The sequence below is a fragment of the Schistocerca serialis genome, chromosome 1 (assembly GCF_023864345.2).
Source record: "Schistocerca serialis cubense isolate TAMUIC-IGC-003099 chromosome 1, iqSchSeri2.2, whole genome shotgun sequence".
Lineage (NCBI taxonomy): Eukaryota > Metazoa > Arthropoda > Insecta > Orthoptera > Acrididae > Schistocerca > Schistocerca serialis.
Genome location: NC_064638.1, coordinates 1175989768 through 1176013931, shown reverse-complemented (window position 1 = coordinate 1176013931; position 24164 = coordinate 1175989768). Strand labels below are relative to the sequence as shown.

General features: G+C 37.5%; 1 protein-coding gene across 1 annotated transcript in view; it reads left to right on the top strand.

Moving 5' to 3' along the window:
• LOC126456397 (uncharacterized) overlaps window positions 1–24164 on the top strand; it is a 438969-nt gene that overhangs the window by 295047 nt on the left and 119758 nt on the right. Inside the window, exons 15-16 of the mRNA XM_050092153.1 lie at window positions 13711–13803; window positions 20791–20918. Of these exons, the coding sequence (XP_049948110.1) occupies window positions 13711–13803; window positions 20791–20918 (221 nt within the window). The remainder of the gene's footprint in view (window positions 1–13710; window positions 13804–20790; window positions 20919–24164) is intronic.

Below are 24164 nucleotides of genomic sequence, written 5' to 3'. Positions count from 1 at the left end.
ACTCGCTATCTATCTTGCTTAGATGCTTGTAGCATTACTTTACATATTAACAACCAGTTAGACCAGTTGATTCGCCAGGAAAATTTCAAATTTTACTTCAAATTTTACAACAACATGTTTATCTAAAAAGTAGACTACAATTATGTCATTTCAGTTACATGTTTTTGTTCTTAATTAATCATTATGTAGTTTTTTTCCTGTAGATAGTACGTTAATACCTGTAGTCTACTTTACTCCAAATAGTATCTGGAAACATACAAAAAACTTTCATACCTCTGGTCAAATTTGTGGAAGTCAGTAATTCTTGTGGGTGAGGGACAGCAATGGATGATATAAATAAATAAAATGAACCACCACAGCTATATCATTAAAAAAAAAATATGTAGCTGCAACACTTATGTCTAATAACCGAATTAATACGGAAATAATATATTAAACAATCACTAAACCATAGGTGGACTAACAACAGTTACACTGTGACTGTCAAACACATGAATTCCACCTCCCCCCTCCCTCCCACCAGTGTGTCCTGTTGTACATACAACTGATCTTTTCTACGTGCCATGTATGGTAAGAGTTCGAGGGACACCAGATAGTGTTCTATACTTTGGTCCCCATTGCTGAAACAATGTAGTTATTGGTACCACACTGTCTGTGTACTGTTCCAAGTATGTTGACCATGACACTGTTTAACTAATTTTACCGAGGATATTTTTATTAAATGAGTATGAGGTGCATGAAGATGGTCTTTACACATTTGTTTTTCATTTTCTTACCATTATGTGTTTGTGTTTATTACATGTTGACAAAATAGTGCATATGACACTCATGATTCCAGGGTTCACAATTGCCAGTAGGTTTTATATTTACCAGAGGTTTTTGATCAGTTTGTTACTTTTGTTTCGTGGAGGTCATTTGTCCCAAAAATTGTATTTACACATGCTGTTGCATATTTATACTTGGCTTGTGATTAGCATGCTGTCTTGGTTCCTTGATGTTATCTTTTATTGCTTACATAACTTTTATGACCTTCTACAATAACTTTTATGACCTATTACATATGTTTTTGTGCAAATTAATGTATATGTTTTCAGTTGCACAATTTAAAGTGAGCCAGATGTTATCTTTTGAATGTTCTACCATCCTTTGTTGCGCATGCACGAGGACATTGTAATCAATGGCATTTGTCACTTTTTCCACACATGCAGTGTCATGTGGTACCATGTTCACTCTTTCTACATGCGAAAGCGCATCGGCTGGAACATTTAGCTTCTCTTCCACATACACAATACTGGTTGTGAACTTTCTGATGTAATGTAAGTGGCTGCTGCCTAGGTGAGTGTCGGCTGTCTAGATCATGTTTTGTCTGGCTTTGCCTTAAAGGCGTGGGTAAGCAGCTTATAATTCATATAATGGTGAACTGTCACCTATCTAATATCTGTCTGAATTTTTTGACTGCAGTGTAAGGGGCTTACAGCTCACAGTCATATGTTGGCCAACATTGCTGAGATGGTGACAACTTGCGTTTGTTGAGTGAAATGGACTACCAGTACTTATCAATTTCAGTGTGTATACACCCCGGGACAACTGGGAAATCTGAGAACAAGCCAGGAATTTTTTCACCCAGGAGAAATTCGGGAAAAGCCTGTGAATTTCTTAGAATTCTGAGAATTTTTCATTACTTTAGTTTTCAGTTAGGTTTTTGTAGTTTTGATTGGTAAGAACAGATATTGTGATTGGTAAGAACAGATATTCTGACAAAAATATTTGCTTTGGCCCACTACTGTAGAATAATAGTGCAGCAATGAAACATAAACAACAGAAACACAAAAGTAAAACTTTAGTTGCAAAGGAAATGTGCCATTTACAACAACAAAACACAGTGCACACACAGGCATCTACTGACAGCAAAATGTGTCAAACATTATGCAATATTTCGTAACAGCAAATTACTATAGATTTGTTTTCCTCCTGTGCCTCATTTCAATAAGGGTGACATCATAATTGTTTGCATTTCTAACAGCTTGTGGGAAAATATTGCTAATGGTGGTTTCGGAAGATTACTTTCAATGTAAATTTCCTTGTACACAAGGTGAATTATGTTAGTGTGATGTGAGAATGTGCAACGAATTTCTTAAATCATTCAAAACACTAAGAAAAATTTCGGGCCTAGAAGACCAGCCATTTATGCCATTATTTAAAATTTTACTGGCACATTTGTGTTTGATATATTTTAAAAAGGTAACACATACTAAAAAGGACACAGTTTCAAGGCTAGTTTTTCGTATTTATTTTCATTCTTTCATAGATTACAAATTATGCAATTCATGGTGAAGAAACACTCCTTAATTTCCTCCATAACCTCAACTCCTTTTCGAATCTGAATTTCACCTGGTCCTTCTCCAAAACCCAAGCCACCTTCCTGGATGTTGACCTTCATCTTGTTGAAGCTCACATCCACACCTCTGTCCATTTCAAACCCACAATCAAACAACAGTACCTTCACTTTGATAGCTGCCATCCTTTCCACATCAAGCGCTCCCTTCCCTACAGCCTAGGTATTCGTGGCAAACGTATCTGCTCCAGTGACGAATCCCTCAACAATTACACCAATAACGTGACCAGTGCTTTCCTCTCCCGCAACTATCCTGCAGACATTGTCCACAAACATATTTCCTGAGCAATACATTCCTCCCCGTCCAACAACATTTTTCCTACCCCCAGACCACACAGAAGCATCCCCCTTGTCACCCAATATTATCCCGGCCTCGAAAACATCAACAAATTACTCCACCAGGGATATGACTTTCTCAAGTCAACCCCTGAAATGAGATCATCCCTTGACAAAATTCTCCCCACACCACCCAGAGTTGCCTTTCGTCACCCCCCTACCCTCCGTAACATCCTTGTTAAACCCTACAATATTCCCAGACTACCTTCTCTACCCAGCGGTTCCTACCCCTGTAACCGACCCCGCTGCAAAACCTGCCCCATGCATCCCCCCACAACCACCTACTCCAGCCCCGCTACTGGTAAAACCTACACAATTCAAGGCAGGACTACGTGTGAAACTACACACGTCATTTATCAACTGACATGCCTGCACTGCACAGCCTTTTACATCGGCATGACAACAACTAAACTGGCTGAGCGCATGAACGGACACAGACGAACTGTCCGCCTAGGAGATGCCCAATACCCAGTAGCGGAGCATGCCCTCCAGCATAATTCTAGGGACCTAGGAACCTGCTACACCGTATGTGCCATTTGGCTTCTCCCACCCAACACCAGTCCCTCTGAACTGCGGAGATGGGAACTTGCACTCCAACACATCCTTTCATCCCGCCATCCCCCTGGACTGAACCTTCGTTAAACAACCTCACTCCCATTCACTCTTCAGTCTTCTCCTCTTTCCCTTTCCTCTTTAGCCATTCACGCATCTTTTCATCCTACATAGTTGTGTTTATCTTTATACTATATACCTCGTTACTTCTGTATGCATCCTCTTTGGTTTGAAGCTGGCACAGTACTTACAGTAGAATATCTTTGGCTTCCCTCTGACAACCATGCCTCCATCCTTGCTACCTTCCCTATTTTCCTTTCCCTGTTGCTTCATAACCTGGGTTGTGAGTAACTGAATCTCCTTTCCCTTCTTCCCTTTCTTTCCCCTCTCTCCTCCCCGATGAAGGAACATTTGTTCCGAAAGCTAGGAACGTAAATTTTCAGTTCTGTTTTATGTGTATCTGTCGGCTGTACTGAGCTGAGGTAAGTACTGGCCAGCCCCTCTATATCTTTGTTAGTATTTGTTTCACATCTTTATATGAGATTTTCCATTAATCATTTAAATTATGCAATAACGATGGCAAAAATGTATGAAGTGAGCTCTTGAGCAATTTCAGACTTAACTGGCTTTACTAGGGGTAACGTCAAAGTGCTCGACGGAATGTGTATTCAGACAGGTAATTCACAGTATGACCAGTGCACAGCAGTGAAATTTATAATCAGGCTTGTCAGGAATATTCAGCTGCAGCAATTTTCGCTGGTGCTCTTAGGATCTTACCTAACCACACCCTCGGAAAACACAATAAAAAATTTTTGATGATCAGTATCATATGTGAAAGCTTAGTTTTTCTTGTATATTAATTTAAACCATTAACATTTTCTATCTGTGTGTTCGCACTGTGTAATAGTGATGTTGCTGTTGGCGACTACATCATGTTTCCTATGCTCTTAATATCTGCTGTCACTGGCTGGAGAGATCACGTGACTTGAGCTATGATTGGCTACAAAAGCACCTCACAATCTCAATTTTAGTGCTTCTGAAGCTGTTGTGGTGTAATTGGTGGAATTCATGTTCATACTCAAATGCGTTATTATTTGCAGGATTGTGTTTCCTGAAGTTCCAGAAAGTTCTATGCCAGTGTATAAATCTTTCACCATTCAAAGGACTAATAAGTTTTACAGCTCCAAGGGGAAGTATGTCGTCACTTAAGATGGGAAAATGTAGTTTCATCCAGGGATAAGTTTATTTTCACCCAAGAAAGTGTGTTTTCAACTGGGAGATCCAGGATTTTTTTCCTTGTCTGCGTATACGCCCTGAATCTGTTACTGAAGTGCAGCAACAATGGCAGGATGTAGCAAGAATTTTGTCAAAAGGGAGTTTCGATTTGTTAAAGAGGACCTTAAAAAGACTCATGTATTTCATTTACTCTGAAAATACATTTATTTTTTAATTTTACGTGCATAATTTGCTTTTGGGTGGCCTTTGTCTGTAAAATTAAGCAAGAAATGCCTTTTGTAAAAAGTATAACAGGTATTTGAGAAATTCCCAAATGCACAATTAAATATTTCTTTGTTAGACAATATGACAACTCCACTTTATTGACAAATGAATTGAAATTCTATATTAGAATTTTAATACATTATATATTAATTAGGTAATATATTGTTAACAAAACACAGCTGAGTCTTCTAATAAGAGGTTCACTGTCAAAGAGCAATAGAACCTTAACATTGGGTAGAATAACATAAAGTTAAACGGGCTCAAACCTCTTTTGACAATAGCTATTTTTCTCCTTCTACATTAGCACACTGGACTCGCATTCGGGAGGACGACGGTTCAATCCCGCGCCCGGCCATCCTGATTTAGGTTTTCTGTGATTTCCCTAAATCGCACCAGGTAAATGCCGGGATGGTTCCTTTGAAAGGGCATGGCCAACTTCCATCCCCGTCCTTTCCTAATCCGGTGAGACCGATGACCTCGCTGTTTGGTCTCTTCCCAGCCCCCCCACCTCCCCCCTCCCCTACTACAATGTTGCATTTACATGTACAGTTTTTCTGAAACCAAATCAGAATTCCATCACCACATTGAAGAATCCCAAGTTCCTCAATTCATTCTAAAATTTTATTACAGTTTCTTTTATTTCATTCAAAATTTTTCAGTTTCCTTAAGTGATCAAGAACTTCTTTCTAAAAGATTATTTCAACAATCATTTTGAACCATGGCAACCTAATTTACTTACAAACACAAAGGAAATCCACAATAAGGCCCTGTAGACCACACAATAGTCGACCGACAGCCGTGTCATCCTCAGTCATTCATCATCAGATTCAGAATGGTTGAACATGGGGCTGGCACATTGCACTCCTGGCCATTGTTGACATTCCTCTCAGTCAGGTAGGTCCTCAGTTGGCATCACGAGACTGAGTACATCCCATTGCAGTCCTCCCACCAAGGAATAATTCCAGGCGGTACCAGGAATTTAATCAGGGTTCTCCCCATGATGGTCTGTCGCTTTGACCACTTGGCTGCAGAGGTAGACTACTTTATAAAACAAAATGGAATACAAAAGTACTACAAGCTACGGTTTTGGAATCTTAACATTGATTCTCACATTGATTACAACTAGACTTCTAATCTATGTGGCATCATAAACAAGTTAGTATTTATCCACAGTATACGCTGTCTTTGATGCTAATAAACTCTTGTATAGTGTACAATATATCTTGTCATTTGTATGATGTTTATTTACAAATTCGTTAGAATTGTGACAGTTGGGCTCACTGCTGCAATGATATTAGACATTTCACAGTACAGCATCCTTCTTGTAGTAAAACATGAAGACATGGTATATTGCTGTCCCCATGGAGGTAAAAAAAAGAAGGGTGATGGCACTATAGACTGGATGTTGTTTTGAAGCCAGAGTGGGCATGGCCTGCCACCATTTTAAGTAGCCCAGAACATTAATAATAATTAAGCTTTATTGTCATTCAGCTCTGTAATTTAGTTTACATGAAATAAGTGAAACTAGAAAATACATATTAGAAAGCAGTATTTTTATCTTCAAAAAATTCGTCCAGTGTGTAAAAAAATTGTTTACTAGTAATGTATACAATTTAGCTTTAAAAATTTTCAGGCAATTCTTTAAAATCTACTCTTAACCTATTAAACATCCTTAGTCCAAGGACTAGGTAGGAGTTATGAGATTTAGATAATCTGTGATATGGCACATCTGCACATGTTCTATTTCTAGTGTTATAACTGTGTACATCACTTGACATACAATAAAACATTATAGATGGATAAGTTTACTACTTTCAGACATTCCAGTTTAATGAACAGAGGTTTACAAGGTTCTGTATTATTGGAATCAGTTATTTTTCTTATTACTTTCTTCTGCAAGAGTAAAACGTCATTTATGTGACAACTACTACCACACAGTGAAATTCCTTATGATAAGATAGTGTGGAAGAAAGTAAGAGTATGCAGATCTTACATAGTTATTTCGAACGTATCTTTTTAAATGTCTAATTAAGTAAATAAATCTTGAAAGGCTAGCAGATATATTTTTAATGTGTGGTTCCCAGGTCAATTTATTTTCATTAAGAACACCTAAAAATTTAACATTTTCTAATTTATGGTGATTAGGAATCTCTTTGAGGCTAAAGTTAAGTACCTGTGTTCTACTTTCATTTAGTAGGAAACTGTTCACTCTAAACCATAATGAAGAATGAGCAAGGGTATTTTAGGTTAATGTTTGCAATATGCTTAGATCTGTGCTTTTATTTAGAAAACTTCTGTCATCGGTCTACAATATTGTGTGAGAATTTTGTAAATAAAGACAGATCATTAATCATTAGTAGTAACAATAAAGTTCTGAGCACAAACCCATGTGGCACTTCAGACCAAACATAAAGCAAATCTGACTTTGCATTGCCATTGCACACAACTTGTTGGCGGTTCGCTAGGAAAGATGTAGACACATTTACACTGTTGGCATCAAAACCATAGCACTATAGTGTATTCAATGAAATATAGTGCACACAAAATGCCATTGCCACTAGATGCACAGTCAGCTGGGGAAGCATGGGGAGAGCGGCAGTGGTGGGGAATCGCTCAGAGCGCTGTAGGGAAATGCCGGGTGCTGGATGGAAGTGCCATTCTAAACTCAAGCCTACACTCACATTTTTGGGAAATATTAAGTGGGGCCCCTGCATGCCCACAGTTGCAAGGTGACCATTGAAAAATATCTGTCACCTCTTCATTTATTAGTATCTAAAAAAAATTCTGCCAAAAATCCAGTGAATTATTTTTGCCTGGTTTGTTAACCTTTTGTAACTTTCATAGAATGGTCACAAGTGGAGAATTCTGAGTAGAACCTACACACTTCTCTTGTTGCGATGTTAAAATTTGCTGCTCTTGCCAAAACTCACCAGAGTTTGCACAGTCTCATCTCACTAAGGGTATGTTGTGTAGACGCAGTTGTGAGAGAATTTTGAAACTGAGTTTATTAAGTTGGGAACTGAGGAAAAGTAAGGTCAGCATCTTATGAAAAAGCACACCCTCGGTACAAAATAAATGTGCAATTAAAATGAAATTACAATGGAATGAATACCCCTAGCTGCATACAGGCATTGATATATGATGTGCGACAATAAAGTAATGAGACTGATGTGTATGTGCGTGTGTGGGGGGGGGGGGGGGGGGGGGGGGTTGGGGGGAATGTTGCTTACTGTTTTAGTCAAGTTTAGTGTTGTCTCCTTCAAAGTAGTTCCCTTCTGATTGCACACACTTTTTCCAGCGCTTCTGCCATTGATGGTAACATTTCTGGAATTCATTTTCTGTAATATCCTCCAGCTTTTTGGACATCTTGTGTTGTTTGAAAAAGGTGTCCCTTGACCGCCGTTTTGACTCGTGGAAATAGAAAAAAGTCGCACGGAGTGATATATGATGAATAAGGTGGCCGTGGTAGTACTAAAAATTGTTTTGAGGTTAAAAATTGCTGTACTGACAGAGCAGTGTGGGATGGCGCATTATTGTGATGCAGAATCCAATTATCAGCAATGTTGGCACAGACACGAAGAACTCTTTTACAAAGTCTTTCTCAAATTTCTTTGGAGTAATATTGGTTAACTGTTTGCCCAGGAGGCACCCACTCTTTACGAACAATTCTCTTGGAATCAAAGAAGCACGCAAGCATGCATTTCACGTCCACTGCAGTCTTCACCTTCTATATTCGTTCTGCCGTCACTAAACATTTTATGCCAATGAAAAACTTGAGCTCTTGACATAACCTCCTCTCCAGAAGCCTTATGAAGCTTACCGTAAGTTGTCGTCGCGTTTTCACCCAATTTAATGCAAAAAGAAATGGCATACTGTTGCGCGATATTATGCAGTTCAATTTCCATGACGAGAGACACAAACTCGTGTTAACTTATTACAGCACAACTCATGACTGAGCAGTTGCATTGATGTGCCGCTTGGACTAGAAGCAGCTTATCGACCAAGGTCAAAGATATTGTGCCTACACAAGCCTGCAGCGTTGCCACATCTTGCAAAGAAAATCAGTCTCATTACTTTATTACCGCACTAAGTCAACGGGAACAGTTCAAAACGTATGCCCCGACCGGGACTCGAACCCGGATCTCCTGCTTACATGGCAGATGCTCTATCCATCTGAGCCACTGAGGACACAGAGGACAGTGTGACTGCAGGGATTTATCTCTGGCATGCCTCCCTTGAGATCCACACTCCCAACTTATTGTCCCGCACTATATTCATAGTGCCCCTGCCCGTTATACTCATTACTCACGGCTTTTTGCAGATTCCCGTTTATATATATGAAGGTGGTATCTATTCTTTCGGACATGTCCATCGTTGACCATGCAGTTCTAGCAATGTAAATATAAATTTGTAACTGCCTCACTTATGTTGTTCCAAAACCCATAACCATTTCTCATTTCACCAGCTATTTATGGACCTTAAAAATTTCATTCTTTCCTCAGAAAAGTCTGTGGTTAGTGGGCTAACACAGTAGGTAATGAAGTTTAGCATAATAACCACACAGCTAAATACTCTTCTCTTTGTTTGCTATCATTTGCCAAAATCTCATGTTTATATCGCAAACCGTTTATGAAATATGGGGGATGTTGTGGATATTTCACTCTGGTTTTATTGCTAGTGTGGTGCAATTGCAAATAAGTGTGCTATGTCAGATCAATTTTCTTGTGATTGGTGACAGATAGAGACCTCCAGCGAAGTCTAAAGAAAATTTCAACGTATTAGCTAAATTACATGTGCAGCAACATAATATGCACCAGATGCAAAATCATAGCGACCCCTACTTTTCATTGCAAACTTTTTCGTATTTTGTGCCTTGTTTTATTTCCAAGTAAATATCACAATAACTATGACCATCAACAAAATTATGGGCACATTATAATGAATCTGACATATAAAGCTATAAGTAAAGCAAAAATGAATTTTTTTTACTGAATAGTTTCTGTAAAATCGTTTGAGAAAAATTGCCGGGTGCATGTCGATTCTGTCATTGCTGACTGACCAAAAGCTGTCAAATGCTTGTTGGCCTCTCCTTCTGAACAAACAAATAAACTCGCCCAGCTCTTTGGTCGTAAACTGGTCGCTGTGTATCAGCCACCATATCCTGCACGACCTGTATCATGGTCTATGTCAGCGGTTGGCAACTGGCGGACCATGGTCCACGTCCAGGCCATGGAAGGTCAAAAACTGGTCTGCCAAAAATGTTACAAAAGTATAAATTATGTACTCTAATTATTTTTAAAAAATATTTTTCTGTAGGTAACAATTTGTTTGAGCGACACACTAATAATTTTTTTCTGGTAGTGTACAATTAACTGCTGAATACGTAGATTTCTTAATGGTTGGTTATAGGTAGATTAAATACACAGATGCTATGCTTTGCAGTGCAGGAGAGTACGTGGTAGAGCGGGGACGGAAGGGAGCAAGCTGGCTGGCCGGCGCAGCATGTTATTTTCATCCACATAAAAGCTCTGTACACACGAGTGCAACACAGGAATTTCATTATTAATATCAATCAGGAAAATTTAGATACACCAAAGTCGAATGAAATTGTATGATAATCACTTAAACAAAATGAAAGGGGAACTGCCTCACGGGTATTACCATGGCAGTGGCCTGCCTGGAAGGCACCGCCATCTTTCAAACTCTGGCAGTTACGATTGCAGGGAGGCTATCATCAATGTGTGCACAATGTGGGCATACTGTTTGGTTACTGGTGGTATGACTAGAAGATCCTGGACTTCTGCTGCTAGATCCTTTGTGAACACTGCAACCACAAGATGTATTTAGTCTGGTCCGCTGAGATTTGTGCAGGGACAAACTAACTATCTAGCTGAGCAAACCATAATGGAGGATTATGTTGCCAGAATTGTCACACTGTTAACTGCACTGCTGGCTGTCAGTTCAGTTGTGACTGGTGAGTCGTTCATTCTTGTTTGGGAACAAGCGCAGTGCTGCTGGTGCAGAAGTTACAAACATCAATGTTGCGAAACTGCGCAGAATGCTGAAGCCGATGGAGATGTGGTGTGTTGTAGTCTGTTGGGGACACCAAATTTGTGGATACTCATTAACAGCTTACAGGTATACAAATACGAATGCACATACATTGTAAAGCATGGAATAACAAATAGAAAGTAAACCAAAGAACGATTGTATTAATACAGCTTGAAACTTCCACTGCATGGAATGTTTATGCACCACTGTACATTTCTGTTGGCAGAACATCAAACAAATCACTATAATGGTTTTAGTGCTTTCTTGATTTATTATTTTTATGTTAATTTGTCTGTCAGACTTGAGAATTGTAGTTTCATGAATTGTTGTTTGGTAATCAGGACCTGAAGATGGCATAAGTGTTGTGCCGAAACTACTTGATTGAAGTAAATTTCTCTGGTGATATGGCTGAGGTGCTTCATTTTCTTTATTTGTGCATAAAATAAACATGTCAGAAAATTTAATTCTAATGAAATTCAATTCAAAGTTACAGTTTATCTATGGTTCACCTCTGTGGTTTCTAATACATTCCAGCTGCATAATCTTCTTTGTTTACATGTTCCTCGTCTTCTCTCTGCCTTTCCTTGTTTCTCCTTGTTATTCTGGCCGCTGTAGTTGCCTCAGAGACCCACTTTTCAGCTATGGTCACTCTTACGAAATCGACTGCCATCAGTAATTGTCTCATAATGAATCCAGAATATATTCCTAACGACTCTTGAATTTCACACTGGTATCAAAACATATTTTTGGAGTCACAATAACTTTCAAGAATAGCCTAAACTTGAACTACAGAAATGTTAATAAGCAAAACAATGCTGAGAAGCCAAAGATAAACAAGGGGAAACTTGAGAGCATTGCAAAGTGTATCTTCTAACTGGATTATGAACTAGAAAAACAGTTTTATTGTATATGATTCTCAAATGGGAATCTAATGACAACATTTGACATGTGAAAGCAACAGAAACATGGGTGTTGCCACAAACCAAGAGATCTTTAACCTGGTTTCTAACAATTGTCCAATGTCCATTTCTATTCTTTTAGCTACCATTTTTTCAAAAAACTCTAAACATCGATTTAAGATAAAGAAACAAAACCCCAATTTTTTTAAAGGTGGTGTGTGTGTGGTTCAAAACTTCATAGGGAACAGGTATAGCCCAGAGTATATCAACAAGATTGAGACTATATTGTTGGATCTCAAAACACTGGACTGCTCAATTAGTTTGGAGTTACATGTTTTTAAAATTCACACTTGACTTGTTCCCTCCAAACTTGGGTGCTGTGAACAACAGGATGATAGATTCCATCAGATTATAGAGGTCAGGAAGTGATGATACCAAGTAACTTAGAATGTTCAGATGATGGGCAACTAATTCCGGATGCTTCAGTGTGAGCACAAGGAAATGCCCCATAAGAGGAAAAGTAGGGGCTACACCATGGCAACTAAGAAAGGTTGGAGTGATTGAGATTAGTGCACGTTTTGTAGCACATTCTCTGTATGCACCTGTTCACTGCATGTGTGTTTCAATATGTTGTTGTTTTAACCTTGTTTTCTGCTTTAGCATGTTTTGTGTGCCATATGTATGTACTACTTCAATATGTGATATCAGTATTGGTAGAGTAAATGTTGGTGACAAAACTGTGGCTGATACGATGTTTTGAGTATTATTTTTTTAATTCAGGAGGCAGAAATACATTAAAAACATGTGCATTTGTGAAAAAAGTTTTTTCACTGTTGCATTGTGTAATAAGAGCAAGAAAAGAAAGATCAGCCCCATCTTTTAGACAATAATTAACACAATCGAGTCTGCCTATCTTGTTAGCACTTGAGGTACAGGGGAACAGAGCTATTATATATGGTTTCTCTGTTATAATTACTGCATTAATTTTTATATTTTATGTGCAGATATTTTGACTCCAACATGACAGTTATGTAATAGAGACAATCTCTTTTTTTGTAATGTGAAATGCATATGCAGTTGCGAATATGGACAACCATCAGCTGTATAATGGAATGATGAAATGAAAATTTGTGCCAGACTTGGACTCAAACCCAGATTTCCCACTTATTGCAGTTGGTCCCCTTGCCATTAGGCGGCTGATATGTTGCCACATGTGTCTACAACTTCTACTCATACGTCCATTACTATATTTCTGTGAGGAATTCTCGATTAGCCTAGTGCTAGAGTGACTTATCACGAGTTCAAGTCCCAGTCCAGCACAAATTTTTGTTGTCGTCATTCTATTATATAGCTGATGGTTGTCCAAATTCAGAACTGCAAATATGTTTTGTGAATTTAATAATGGCTTCTGTCACTGCAGTGCCCATTCCTTTGCACATGCGTGCATGTCCGAAGGAACATTGCATCGTATTTTTGAACAACACGGCCACTGCAGTATTGTATAGTTCCTCTTTTCTTCTAGTTATGTGTCTTAATACCTGGTTCCAAGGGAGGCACTTTCCACCCAGTATACTTGAGACCACCAAATTTATTATCCTACCTACGAATGAAAAATGCACATGTAATTTTCTCTCTTTGTTTGGGAGAGATTGAAGCTAAAAACATTTGCATTAAGGGCTTCTTTCTGGTGTAGGTTTAGTTGTTAAAAAGCAGTGGATTATGAAAAACCGAGTGTGTGCTTGATTACGTTTACAAGTGTTATGATGTAAACCAGTAATAATGCAACAAATCTGTTCATAAGTTGTTGATGTTGTAGAGTCATACAAATTTGTTCACGTGTTCTCTCATGTACCAGTGAACTGAAGTGTCTTGTGGGATAACAAATTTATAAAAATGCAAGTTGATGTGACTATGGCATTTATTATTCCCATTTATTATAAAAATAAATTTACTTTCATTATTAAATTGTTGTTTTAGTTGCCTGAAGTTATCAGATGCCAACCAGAAGAAGATGATTTTGCTGAAGCTTGGTGTGAAAGGAGTGCCCTTCCTTTCAGAACATTGGCTAAGGTGGGAGAGTTGAAACATCTGTTATAAAATGCTTGTTTTGAATTTTTATTAGCCTGTTCAAGGTACTCTGTAAATAACATAATGGAGCAGAGAACATTCGGGTACAGAAATGACTTTAAGAATTGACTAATACTAATCTTTTCTTTCCCATCAGGAACTTATTTCTATCTTTTGAAAGAGGCCATTGTGGAGTATCACTCTTATTTGTCTTCTCTCTGTGACAATAAACATGCTATTCTTTTTCTAGGACTTGGTGCTGTTGTTAGTAAAATGATTTGTACATGCATCTAGTAGTGTGGAGGTATTCAGTTTCACTCTTTTTAAATAAGTTAAATTGTTCATGGATACATATTCTGTCTTTGCAACTAAATGAAAGGTAGTTTGTTTTTTGCCATACTTGTTTCAGTTACAAATATGTTAACCATGTTACATTTAGAAACTTGTGCTAAAAAAGTTGTTTCTGATCTGAAAAACGAAGGAAACATGAGAAAAATAATATAGTAACGTGTTTGTAACTACTGCATAATGCATTTATTATTTAAAAACAGACATATATTACAGGCCACTGAAGAAGCTTCGTAAATAAAAGAAGTGAAACATGCATGCAAAATACAAACTGCCTTTCATTTAGTTGCAAGAACAGAACATACTTCCTTGAATTTTGAAGCAACTAAGAAATGAGGAGAAATGGAAAAAAAGATCATAAGTTATATTGTATTGAATGAAGACTTTCCCATCATGTAAGGAAACCAGTGCAGGGCAGAACCACAGGGTGGAACGGAATTAGGGGTTTATTTTGACTCCAAAGTGGTGCATTCTAGGATCACTTTTCAGGAACTATTTTCCAAGCCATAAGCATGGTAAGAAGCCATTGTATGAGGTGTCCGTAATGTATTTGGACTTGTTTTTCATGTGCATATCACAATATTAGTAACTCTTTACCTGAAAAGTAAGTGAAAATGCTTTATCTACTAGTTTTCTCTTTCTTAAAATCTCAAAACTGATGCTAGGCTGGTTGAGGCCAGGAAGGTTACGGGAACGTAAGATGTATTGCAGGGAAAGTTCCCACCTGTGCAATTCAGAAAAGCTGGTGTTGGTGGGAAGGATCCATATGGCACAGGCTGTGAAGCATTCATTGAGATGAGGGAGCGTGTTCAGCAACAGGGTGGTCCACTTGTTTTTTGGCCACAGTTTGTCAGTGGCCATTCATGTTATCACTTTATGGCAAGAAGCATCTCTTTCACTAAGCATTTCTATATCCTGTGACCACGAGATTTTGAGTCAAAGGGTTTGAGGCTACAGGAATTTGGCCTGTCAACATTGATATCTTCACTGAGTAGACTTCTTACCATCAGCTCCAACTGATTGGCCTATGGAAGACTAGATGCTAAGCCCATCAACTTTGCCTGGCACTGTTGTAGAACCTGCGATGACCCCTGTCTCTTGTAATTTTCCGAAATGTCCTGTACCAGTAGACAAAAGCAGGCTTGTTGAAGAAACAGTTCCACAAAATTTCCCCATGTTTCTTGATAAGATGTTGCCATTTTAAAAGATGATGCAAAAGTGTAGAGAGCTACAAAAAGAAAGAAACGTTGTGCTGTGATTCTGACTGATTATCCATACGAGAATGAGCTACATACATCTGTTGAAAGTTCTAACAAAAAAAGCAGGGACAGGATGAAAAGGCCAAAAAGTGGCAGGAATTCTTTCCTGAGAAATGGAAAAGGAACATGGAAAAATTTAAGTAAGGAAAGTCACATCATCTGCTACTTGTAAACTTATATGCTTACTATGTTCTTTTAGATTTTTAGGGAATATGATTAGATTTTGAAGGTAAACTTGTAAGGAAATGTAAATTAGTAAGTTTTCTTCAATTTTTTTTTTTTTATTGTGTTCATCTGTGAGCCTTTGCGTCAGATATCTATTTTTTTGCTGTTTAAAGTATGTATTACATATTACACAGGAATTTCTTAAGCTAAGTCTTTGCCATTCTAATGGAACTGTTGTCATTTTAATGTTACCATTGCTGTCCTGTGCCGGATTTCCCTACTGTTGATAAAAACCTCTCAGGTTTCCAACCAGGTGGCAACCTTAAGATACGCTGCCACATGGCTGAAAACCTGAGAGCTTTTCATCAAGTTAAATTGCTATTTTAAATGTAGTTGTGTAGGCTTCCACGGCCAGAGTCAGTCGACATACAAAGTTTTCTGGGTGTGATATCGCGTCATGTTGTATAGAACTACTTGGCCACGGTTGCAGTGGCCTTCTTCTGGGAAGAATGCAACAAAGCTATACAATAACGGGACACTCATTTGAAATGTGCTGGAAACACTCATTTGATTAATTACCCATGTAAGAATATTGGTTCTGTAAAGTCTACTGAATGAACCTTTCAGTCCCTCTGGCCCCCTTTCCCCTCCAAAATAAATTAGAAATTAGCTATCTCTATTTTTAGTCTAGAAAATGATAGAGTGCTTTCCTAAAGAAAACTTTTGTCACCTTTGGACTGAAGACAAAATGGGGAAAATCTCGAAGTTTATAATGCATGTGACATATATTTCAACATGAAAAGATGAAAGTGTTCTGAGATAAAGATAAAATACCATAAGAGGTGTAAAACTGTTTCACCTTTGCAATGCAACATGTCATCGCCAATGAATTTATGTTCTGTTTGACTTTGTAGAAACTTGCAGTGAGGAAGTTGTTAAGAAAATTTAGAAATTAATTTTGGTATCATCTGAGACATCATTATTATATCATGTCACATATAAACAGATTTTATTTATGAGAGACTCTGTGCGTGGCAGTGCGCAAGTACTCATATGCCGTCACCAGGATTTTAATTAAGGCAGCTCGCTTTAATACGACTCATTGTATTCCCTATGTCCCAAAAATTTTTTATTTGCAGCTGTCGCTGATCTTCATTACTGCACCCATCACCCAAATTTCAAATATACACTGTATAAAAGAAACTGTGTGTACTTTCAGGCCACAATTTCTGCTGATGTCAAGCAAAATGTTGTTTTTGTGAGTGGTTTCATGAATCCCAATTTTTATTGATGTACACTACAAGACAGTTGCAATGTCTCTGCATTCTGTTAAGAAATTTTGTCCATGGTTTCTGAATCAAAAACCAAGTGAGTGGAGAAGACAAAGAATGGAGTTTTCTGGGCCAAAATAATTAATTTTTTTCATAGAGATCACTCTGTAGTTTTCTAGCTGTTGGTTACTCTCCCGTGTAATGGTATTGAAGTACGTATCAACTCTTTAACTTTTTATCACTTTTGCTCACATCTAGAGATTCTGCCAATGTTATTGCACTGTTAACATAGAATACAGTCAATTCGGAAATATCACAAGGCTTTGTTCTCATTTTATGAATATGCAAAATTTGTATTATTCCTGGCTTCTTCACTGTTGAATATGTCAGACAAAAAGTTCAGTTCATTCAGTATGACAATTTTAGATTATTTTCAATTTTATTTTAAACCTTTCCACACACTGACTGGAGTAGACCTACGTGTAGGCCCTTGTTCCTGCATTTCGCTCACTACATCAATGTACCATTCCACGCGAGACTAAAACCACATGTTAACATGCGATACTGCATGGGAACACTAAACATTCGGCTGGTACTGACCTCATTCACTGTCAACAATGTACATGCACCAGGGGAGCAATGTGGTGGGCAAATTAAATGGTAACATTTTTGGTTAACATTTTTGGAAAGCAGTGATCAATTAATTGTTGTGTTTTGACTAAAGTTCAGTCTTGATCACGTCATGTATGTTTTAATGATACAGGTAACTGATTTCGGTTCTTTCTACAAAACCATCATCAGACCTGTGGATAAACTTTAAGAAATACTAGATACCAATCTTTAAATAAGATGAAAGTGTCTAATGATGTCAAAATTTAACAAGATAAAATAAAATTAATTATACCCATGGCTCCCTTAGGATGGTAGGCGGAGCTCTCCTCGCTGCTACGCAGTCAACTGATGGTTATGAGTGCTGAGCACGAGCTTAAATATGCAGAGGCTCCGCCTACTCCCTGTCACACTACTTCACAACTGTCAATCAGTGTTCATAATATGACGCCATCGTCAAAGTATAAAAGTAGGAAATACACTAATAACATAAAATTGATTCATTAAAATGTCTGATTAACAGATAGTTAGTATGTCTACAGCTTATTTATATTTTGGATAAAAACAGTGAACTACGATGTGTAACAGTTGTGCCCTCTATGGGCAACCTTAATACTATTACAGTGCCAGTTACATCAAAGATGTGAAAGTCCTTGGCGTTGTGGTATATATCGATTATACCGAGTCGCCTACATCACAATTGCATCTTTGTTGGATGCTGCAGAATCGTCTTATTTTAACTGTAGTTTTTATAGCAATATTCTTTATAGCAGTAGGGTAGCAGCCAAGAGTACGTTCCACATTATGTATATCTGAATAACTGATGAGACTACTGATTAATTTTTTTTTTTTTTTTTTAATCATCGATCTAATAGTTTTTATAATAATCAATGTCAATTTAATAATTTTTTTTTTTATGTTGTGCAGCATATTTTACATACATTGCTTTTGCCATGGGTATAACTGGTCTTATATTTTTAAAAAACAGAAGAGTCGATGCTTTTATTATAAAATTTCGTCAAAAAGGTCGTAATAATATTTTTCGCGAAAATCTAATTGTTCATTGAGCAGCATTGATGATTTGGTTTTCAAATGAGCATATATCTCAATTTCTTCTAGGATATTCATAAGTAAGCCTTTATTTGCATAATGAAGAACTTGTAAATTCTGTTGTACTGTCCCCTCAGCATGATTATTGAATGCTATATGATGACCAAATACGGACTTTGTTCATGAGGTACCCGACGTATGTTCTTTGTACCTTATTGCAAAATTTCAACCTGTTTGGCCGATATATATTTTCTCACAGTCTCTACATTGGATCTTGTACACTCCTGATCTGGTAGATTTTCCATTATCTTTACTTACGGTATGTCTTAATTTTTGTTGTAAAGTATTGTCAGTTGTAAATGCTATTGTTATTCCAGAATTTTTGAATAAATTAGTAATTCTATCTGATGTGTTTCCCATATATGTCATCTTCATATATTTTTTGTATTACCTATTAGTGGAGTACTGTGTGATTGTTGTACTTTATTAAAAATTATATCTACCTGTCGTGTGTCGAAAGAGTTGGTTTTTGCAATTTGTTTTAAGATGGTCATTTCTTTTTTGATCTCATTAGCTTCTAGCGGTAATTTTAGTATTTGGTGTATCATAGACTTAAAAAATGCTTTTTTATACTTGTCAGGATGACATGATGTGGCATTAATAATAACATCAGTGGTTGTAGGTTTCCTGTATATGGTGAATAAATGTTTCCCATTGTTATTAGTTATAGTGAGATCTAGGTAGTTAATAGATTTTCGATTTTCATGCTCAACTGTAAATTGTAACTTCGGATGCATAGAGTTTAATTTTATAGCAAGTTTCTCAATTTCATCTTTTGAACCATTATAAAGCAATAATGTATCGTCTACATATCGCTTGTAATATATGATTTTATTTGCGATATCTGGGTTATTTTTCAGGAATTGCGTCTCAATGTGGTTCACGAAAATGTCTGCAACTGTCCCAGCTAAAGAATTTCCCATTGCTAAGCCATCTTTCTGACAATAGATTTTAGTATTAAAAGAGAAATAATTGTAATCCAAAGTGCATTCAAGGAGTTCTATAAATTCGATTATTTCGTCTTTAGTCATATTTTTGTATTGTATTAAGTTATCCCTAATTATATTAATCGTCTCATTAATGGGTATATTTGTATATAAATTTTTAATATCTAATGAAGCGAAACTTGCACTAGTTGGAATGTCTATATTGTGGATTTGTTGTGCTAGTTCATAACTGTTTTTGATACTGAAATTGCTGTCATATGTATAGAATGCTTTCAAAATTTTATTAAGTTTCATATTTAGTTTATATGAAGGACTACTTTTGTAGTTGACAATAGGTCGTATAGATTTCTCTTTTTTATGCAGTTTAATCTGTGATCTTAATTTAGGTATTTGGGGATTCATATTTTTCATCATATTCTTTCCTTCAGGGGTCAAGAGGTGATTATTTTCATCAACTAATTTCTTGATCTTTAACTGGAACTTTGGAGTGGGGTCTTTAGTTACTTCAACGATCCCATTTTCATTAAAAAATGAGAGTGTTTTAAATATATAATCGTCTTCTTTAATAATAACAAGGGTATTTCCTTTTAAACTTTGACGATGGCGTCATATTATGAACGCTGATTGGCAGTTGTGAAGTAGTGTGACAGGAAGTAGGCGGAGCCTCTGCATATTTAAGCTCGTGCTCAGCACTCATAACCATCAGTTGACTGCGCAGCAGCGAGGAGAGCTCCGCCTACCATCCTAAGGGAGCCATGGGTATAATTAATTTTATTTTATCTTGTTAAATTTTGACATCATTAGACACTTTCATCTTATTTAAAGATTGGTATCTAGTATTTCTTAAAATTTATCCACAGGTCTGATGATCGTTTTGTAGAAAGAACTGAAACCGGTTACCTGTATCATTAAAACATACATGACGTGATCAAGACTGAACTTTAGTCAAAATATATAAATTGTAACAATATGCATCTAATTTTAATTTGCTACAATTTGCTAAGTCTATGTATTACTTCAATTTTTCTTTGACCTGTCCAGTATCAATTGTACAATTTTGGTTATATGATGTAACTGGACTAATAAAAAAATCAATCAATCAAATCATGGCGCTTAGCGCCCATGGGCTGCAGAGTGTGGGTGTGACTTTGAGGTGTCTACTTTCTTGAAATTTGTAGAACATAATAGATTATTGCAGTACATTAGATTGAAAAAATCCATCTGTGTTTAATTTGATAGCTTGTGTAATGATAATAACTATACTTGTTTCCATTATTTCAGATTGTAGCAGTGAAAACATTAACACTGTATCACATGTCAGTGGCAAGTGAAAGTGTTGAAGAATTCCTTTCCTTACTTTGTGAAGTAGTTGATAAACGTGGCAATATATCTGAAGACATACGTCTTAGGTAAGAATCACTGATCCATTGTATGACCAAACAATTTTAACTTTCCGTTTCCTTTTAAATTGGTTTAGATTTTCCGTATTTGCCATTATTTACAAAGCTCTGCTCTGAGGTAGTTGGATTCTACAACATGTATTGTGTACCCGAATTGTCCCAGTATAGTGCTCTGCAAGGCAGTAAGAAATGAAGGTATACAAATTAGACAACTTTTTTCATTCAGATTCTAAAAATTAGCAACCCCAATCAGAGTGCAAGTTACTATTTAGTTAATTGATTACAAAACACCATTCCTTACTTAATGAAAATTACATTTACCACCATTTCCATTTGCTTCTCTCAGGAAAACTTTGTTTGTGGCATCAGAAATGAATAATTATACTTTTGCCATCTTGTACTGAAAGGTTGTTTACACATAGAACAATCCAACATATAAACCAATATTTTTATTGTGTGAATTTTTTTAGGTGTTTAATCTCAGTTAAAATAAATTTGTTACTGATGCAAACCAATGGAGCTGTCTAACATGAGAGTTTGCTTCAAATTAGTTAGTACAAAGTGGACAAGTTATTATTTGTACCTATAGCTATGGATTGTTTGGGAAGTCATACAGTTAAGACTGACTTCCTTGGAAATGAAATGGGAGGAGAGGGTGACAGAAAAAATTATCATAATTCTCAGAACCAGGCAGTCAGCATGCTAATGAAGGCAAAAACCAAATTGCATTCATGCAAATTCACTTGAAATAGAGTGGGTTTTAATGTGCATCTTAATAAATTGTGAAGATTCCTTGTTATGTGAAATGCTTAGAGTTAGAAAAACATATAGAGGTATTGTTTTACTTATGGTCGTAATTTTCTGCCACTGTAGTATATATTTTTCAGAATAAAATTCAGTCGTCATTTGCAAATATATTGTTATCATTCTTTATTGGTTTCGACAAATAATTTGTCATTTTCAAAAGCCTACAAAATTCGGAATATTATAAATCTGTAGACCTTGGCTATACAGTTGTGTAATGTATAGGAAGTATGTTACAGAAACATACTTAGTATTGGAACTTCATGGCATATTAAAACTGTGTTGAACTGAGACTCGAACTCAGGACCTTTGCCTTTCGTGCACAAGTGCTCTACCACTGAGCTACCCAAAACAACTCACGACCCTCCCTCATTTGCCCATGAAAGGCGAAGGTCCCGAATTCGAGTCTCAGTCCAGCACATGGTTTTAATCTTCCAGGAAGTTTCATATCAGCACACACTCCCTTGCAGAGGGAAAATTTCATTTTGGATACATAGTATTATTTTAACAGATGCCAATGTCTTCTTCATGATAAATCCAGAAATTTACGTATTGTATATAATTATTGTAAACACAGATTGACAATTTACAGTAACCGAATCACATCTATGTATATGTCAAGATATTGTGCTAGCATCAAGGAACATATATAAAATCGTATAAAAATATAACCAAGGTAGACAAAGAAGTTATATAAAAGATGTTTGGAAATTCCTGTTACAAACTTCAAGAACTTATAGAAGGTAGTGAGTAGATAAAAATTTCGTAATTTGACCACTTTTAAAAGTAATTGATCAGGTGTGACCAAGTACATCACTTGTGTTACAGTTTCACTCATTAATAGCGAACATGAAGCAATATGGCCTCTTTCAGTTTGGGTGTGCGACATCTCCTCGTAGCACCAGAGTCATGCCTACTAATGGTGAAGGTACCATTTCTCAAAGCTGTTGCGTAATTGTGACAAAAAGGGTATGCGATGGAGGGGGACATTGTGGAGAATGATCTTGATAAAGGCAATGAGTAACTCTTCCATTGTCACTGAGCTTCGCCATTCAGAAGGATCATGTTGGTGTATTATGCAAATGTGTACTCAACCATGCTGCTCTAACACTCACAGGCACATGTGAATGAGGTTCCAGCCCGGTCAGAGAGGTAGGATAGGTGTTAAATGACATCAGCTTATCCAATGTAACCACCCTGCACCATGACCACCATGTTGCATTCCTACCTAGTAAACATGTTTTCAGATGACTGTAGCATGGAAATGGTACATTTCTGGACATAGTTTCCTGCTCAGAATACTATATATTCTCTCCCCTATACAAGACTTAGAAGTTCGTAATGGGCATTTCAGAACACCATGTGTAACACAATTCAAAAAATCATGGCACGTACTTGTAATACATAAAAGGAATTGTTCCAGGGGTAACTGTCCCTCCCACACATCTTCTGTTGGTCCTCCAGCCTTCCTGCCCCCCCCCCCCCCCCCCCCCCACACACACACCAAGGCAGCTCATGACTCTCGTGAGTTCTTATGTGGCACACATGGGGACCCAAGCTATTGCAGCTCATTTATCCTTTCTGGGCTGCATTTCCTTTCCCGTCACCCTCCCTCCATGTCCTTGCTCCTTCCCCCCTCTGTGTTCTTACACATTGACCTGGATATAAACCTGGTTTGTTGTATTCCTTCTGGTTTTTGTTCCCATTGCTTTCTCTTTCTCACTGTCCATTTTTGGCATTTTTGATCCCCCTTTGGGGTTTGAGATCAACTTCTAAATTTTTCCTCCATACTGTCAGGGCTTGGGCGAGAACTCACTCCCTAGCAACTATGGCGTGGATTCCTCTCCCCGCTCATTTCCCTCTTCCTTCCCTCTGTTACCCCCATCCCCCTTCCTCCCTGTGTAGTCATAGTCACCCCATGTCATGGTGCTGTTATGTACCCTTCTGGCTGAATCCCCCTGGCAATGCAGGGATCTTACTTCTGATACCTGAGCTGTTGCCTCCCTGTGAGTGATTGATTAGGAGTATCATAATTCCCGGCAAAGGCCAGAGCCCTTGCTGTGGGTGGGTGGTGATTACGTGAAGAGCCCTTGATCAGAGTGGGTGGTATCAGTGCAGACGCTATGTATATGAAGAGCTCCAAAAACCTGGCCGTTCCTCTATGGTTATCTCTTTGGTTGGTAATGGATCATTTAATGCTGCTTCTTATGACTCTGCATCCTTCCCTGCCCTGACTACACCCTTGGATGAGGGCTAGGCTTTGCGTGAAACACTTTCCTTGCTACTTGGTCTGCACTAGGACTGATAGGTCACTTTGACCGGCACCAAGCCATTATTTTTTATGAAAAATATCAAAGTCAAGTATGGCGAAGTCATTTTTGATAGGGACCTCATCCTTCAAACTGATGGGGATCTCCAGGCCAATCATTTTGTTCGACCTGTTTAGAAAGG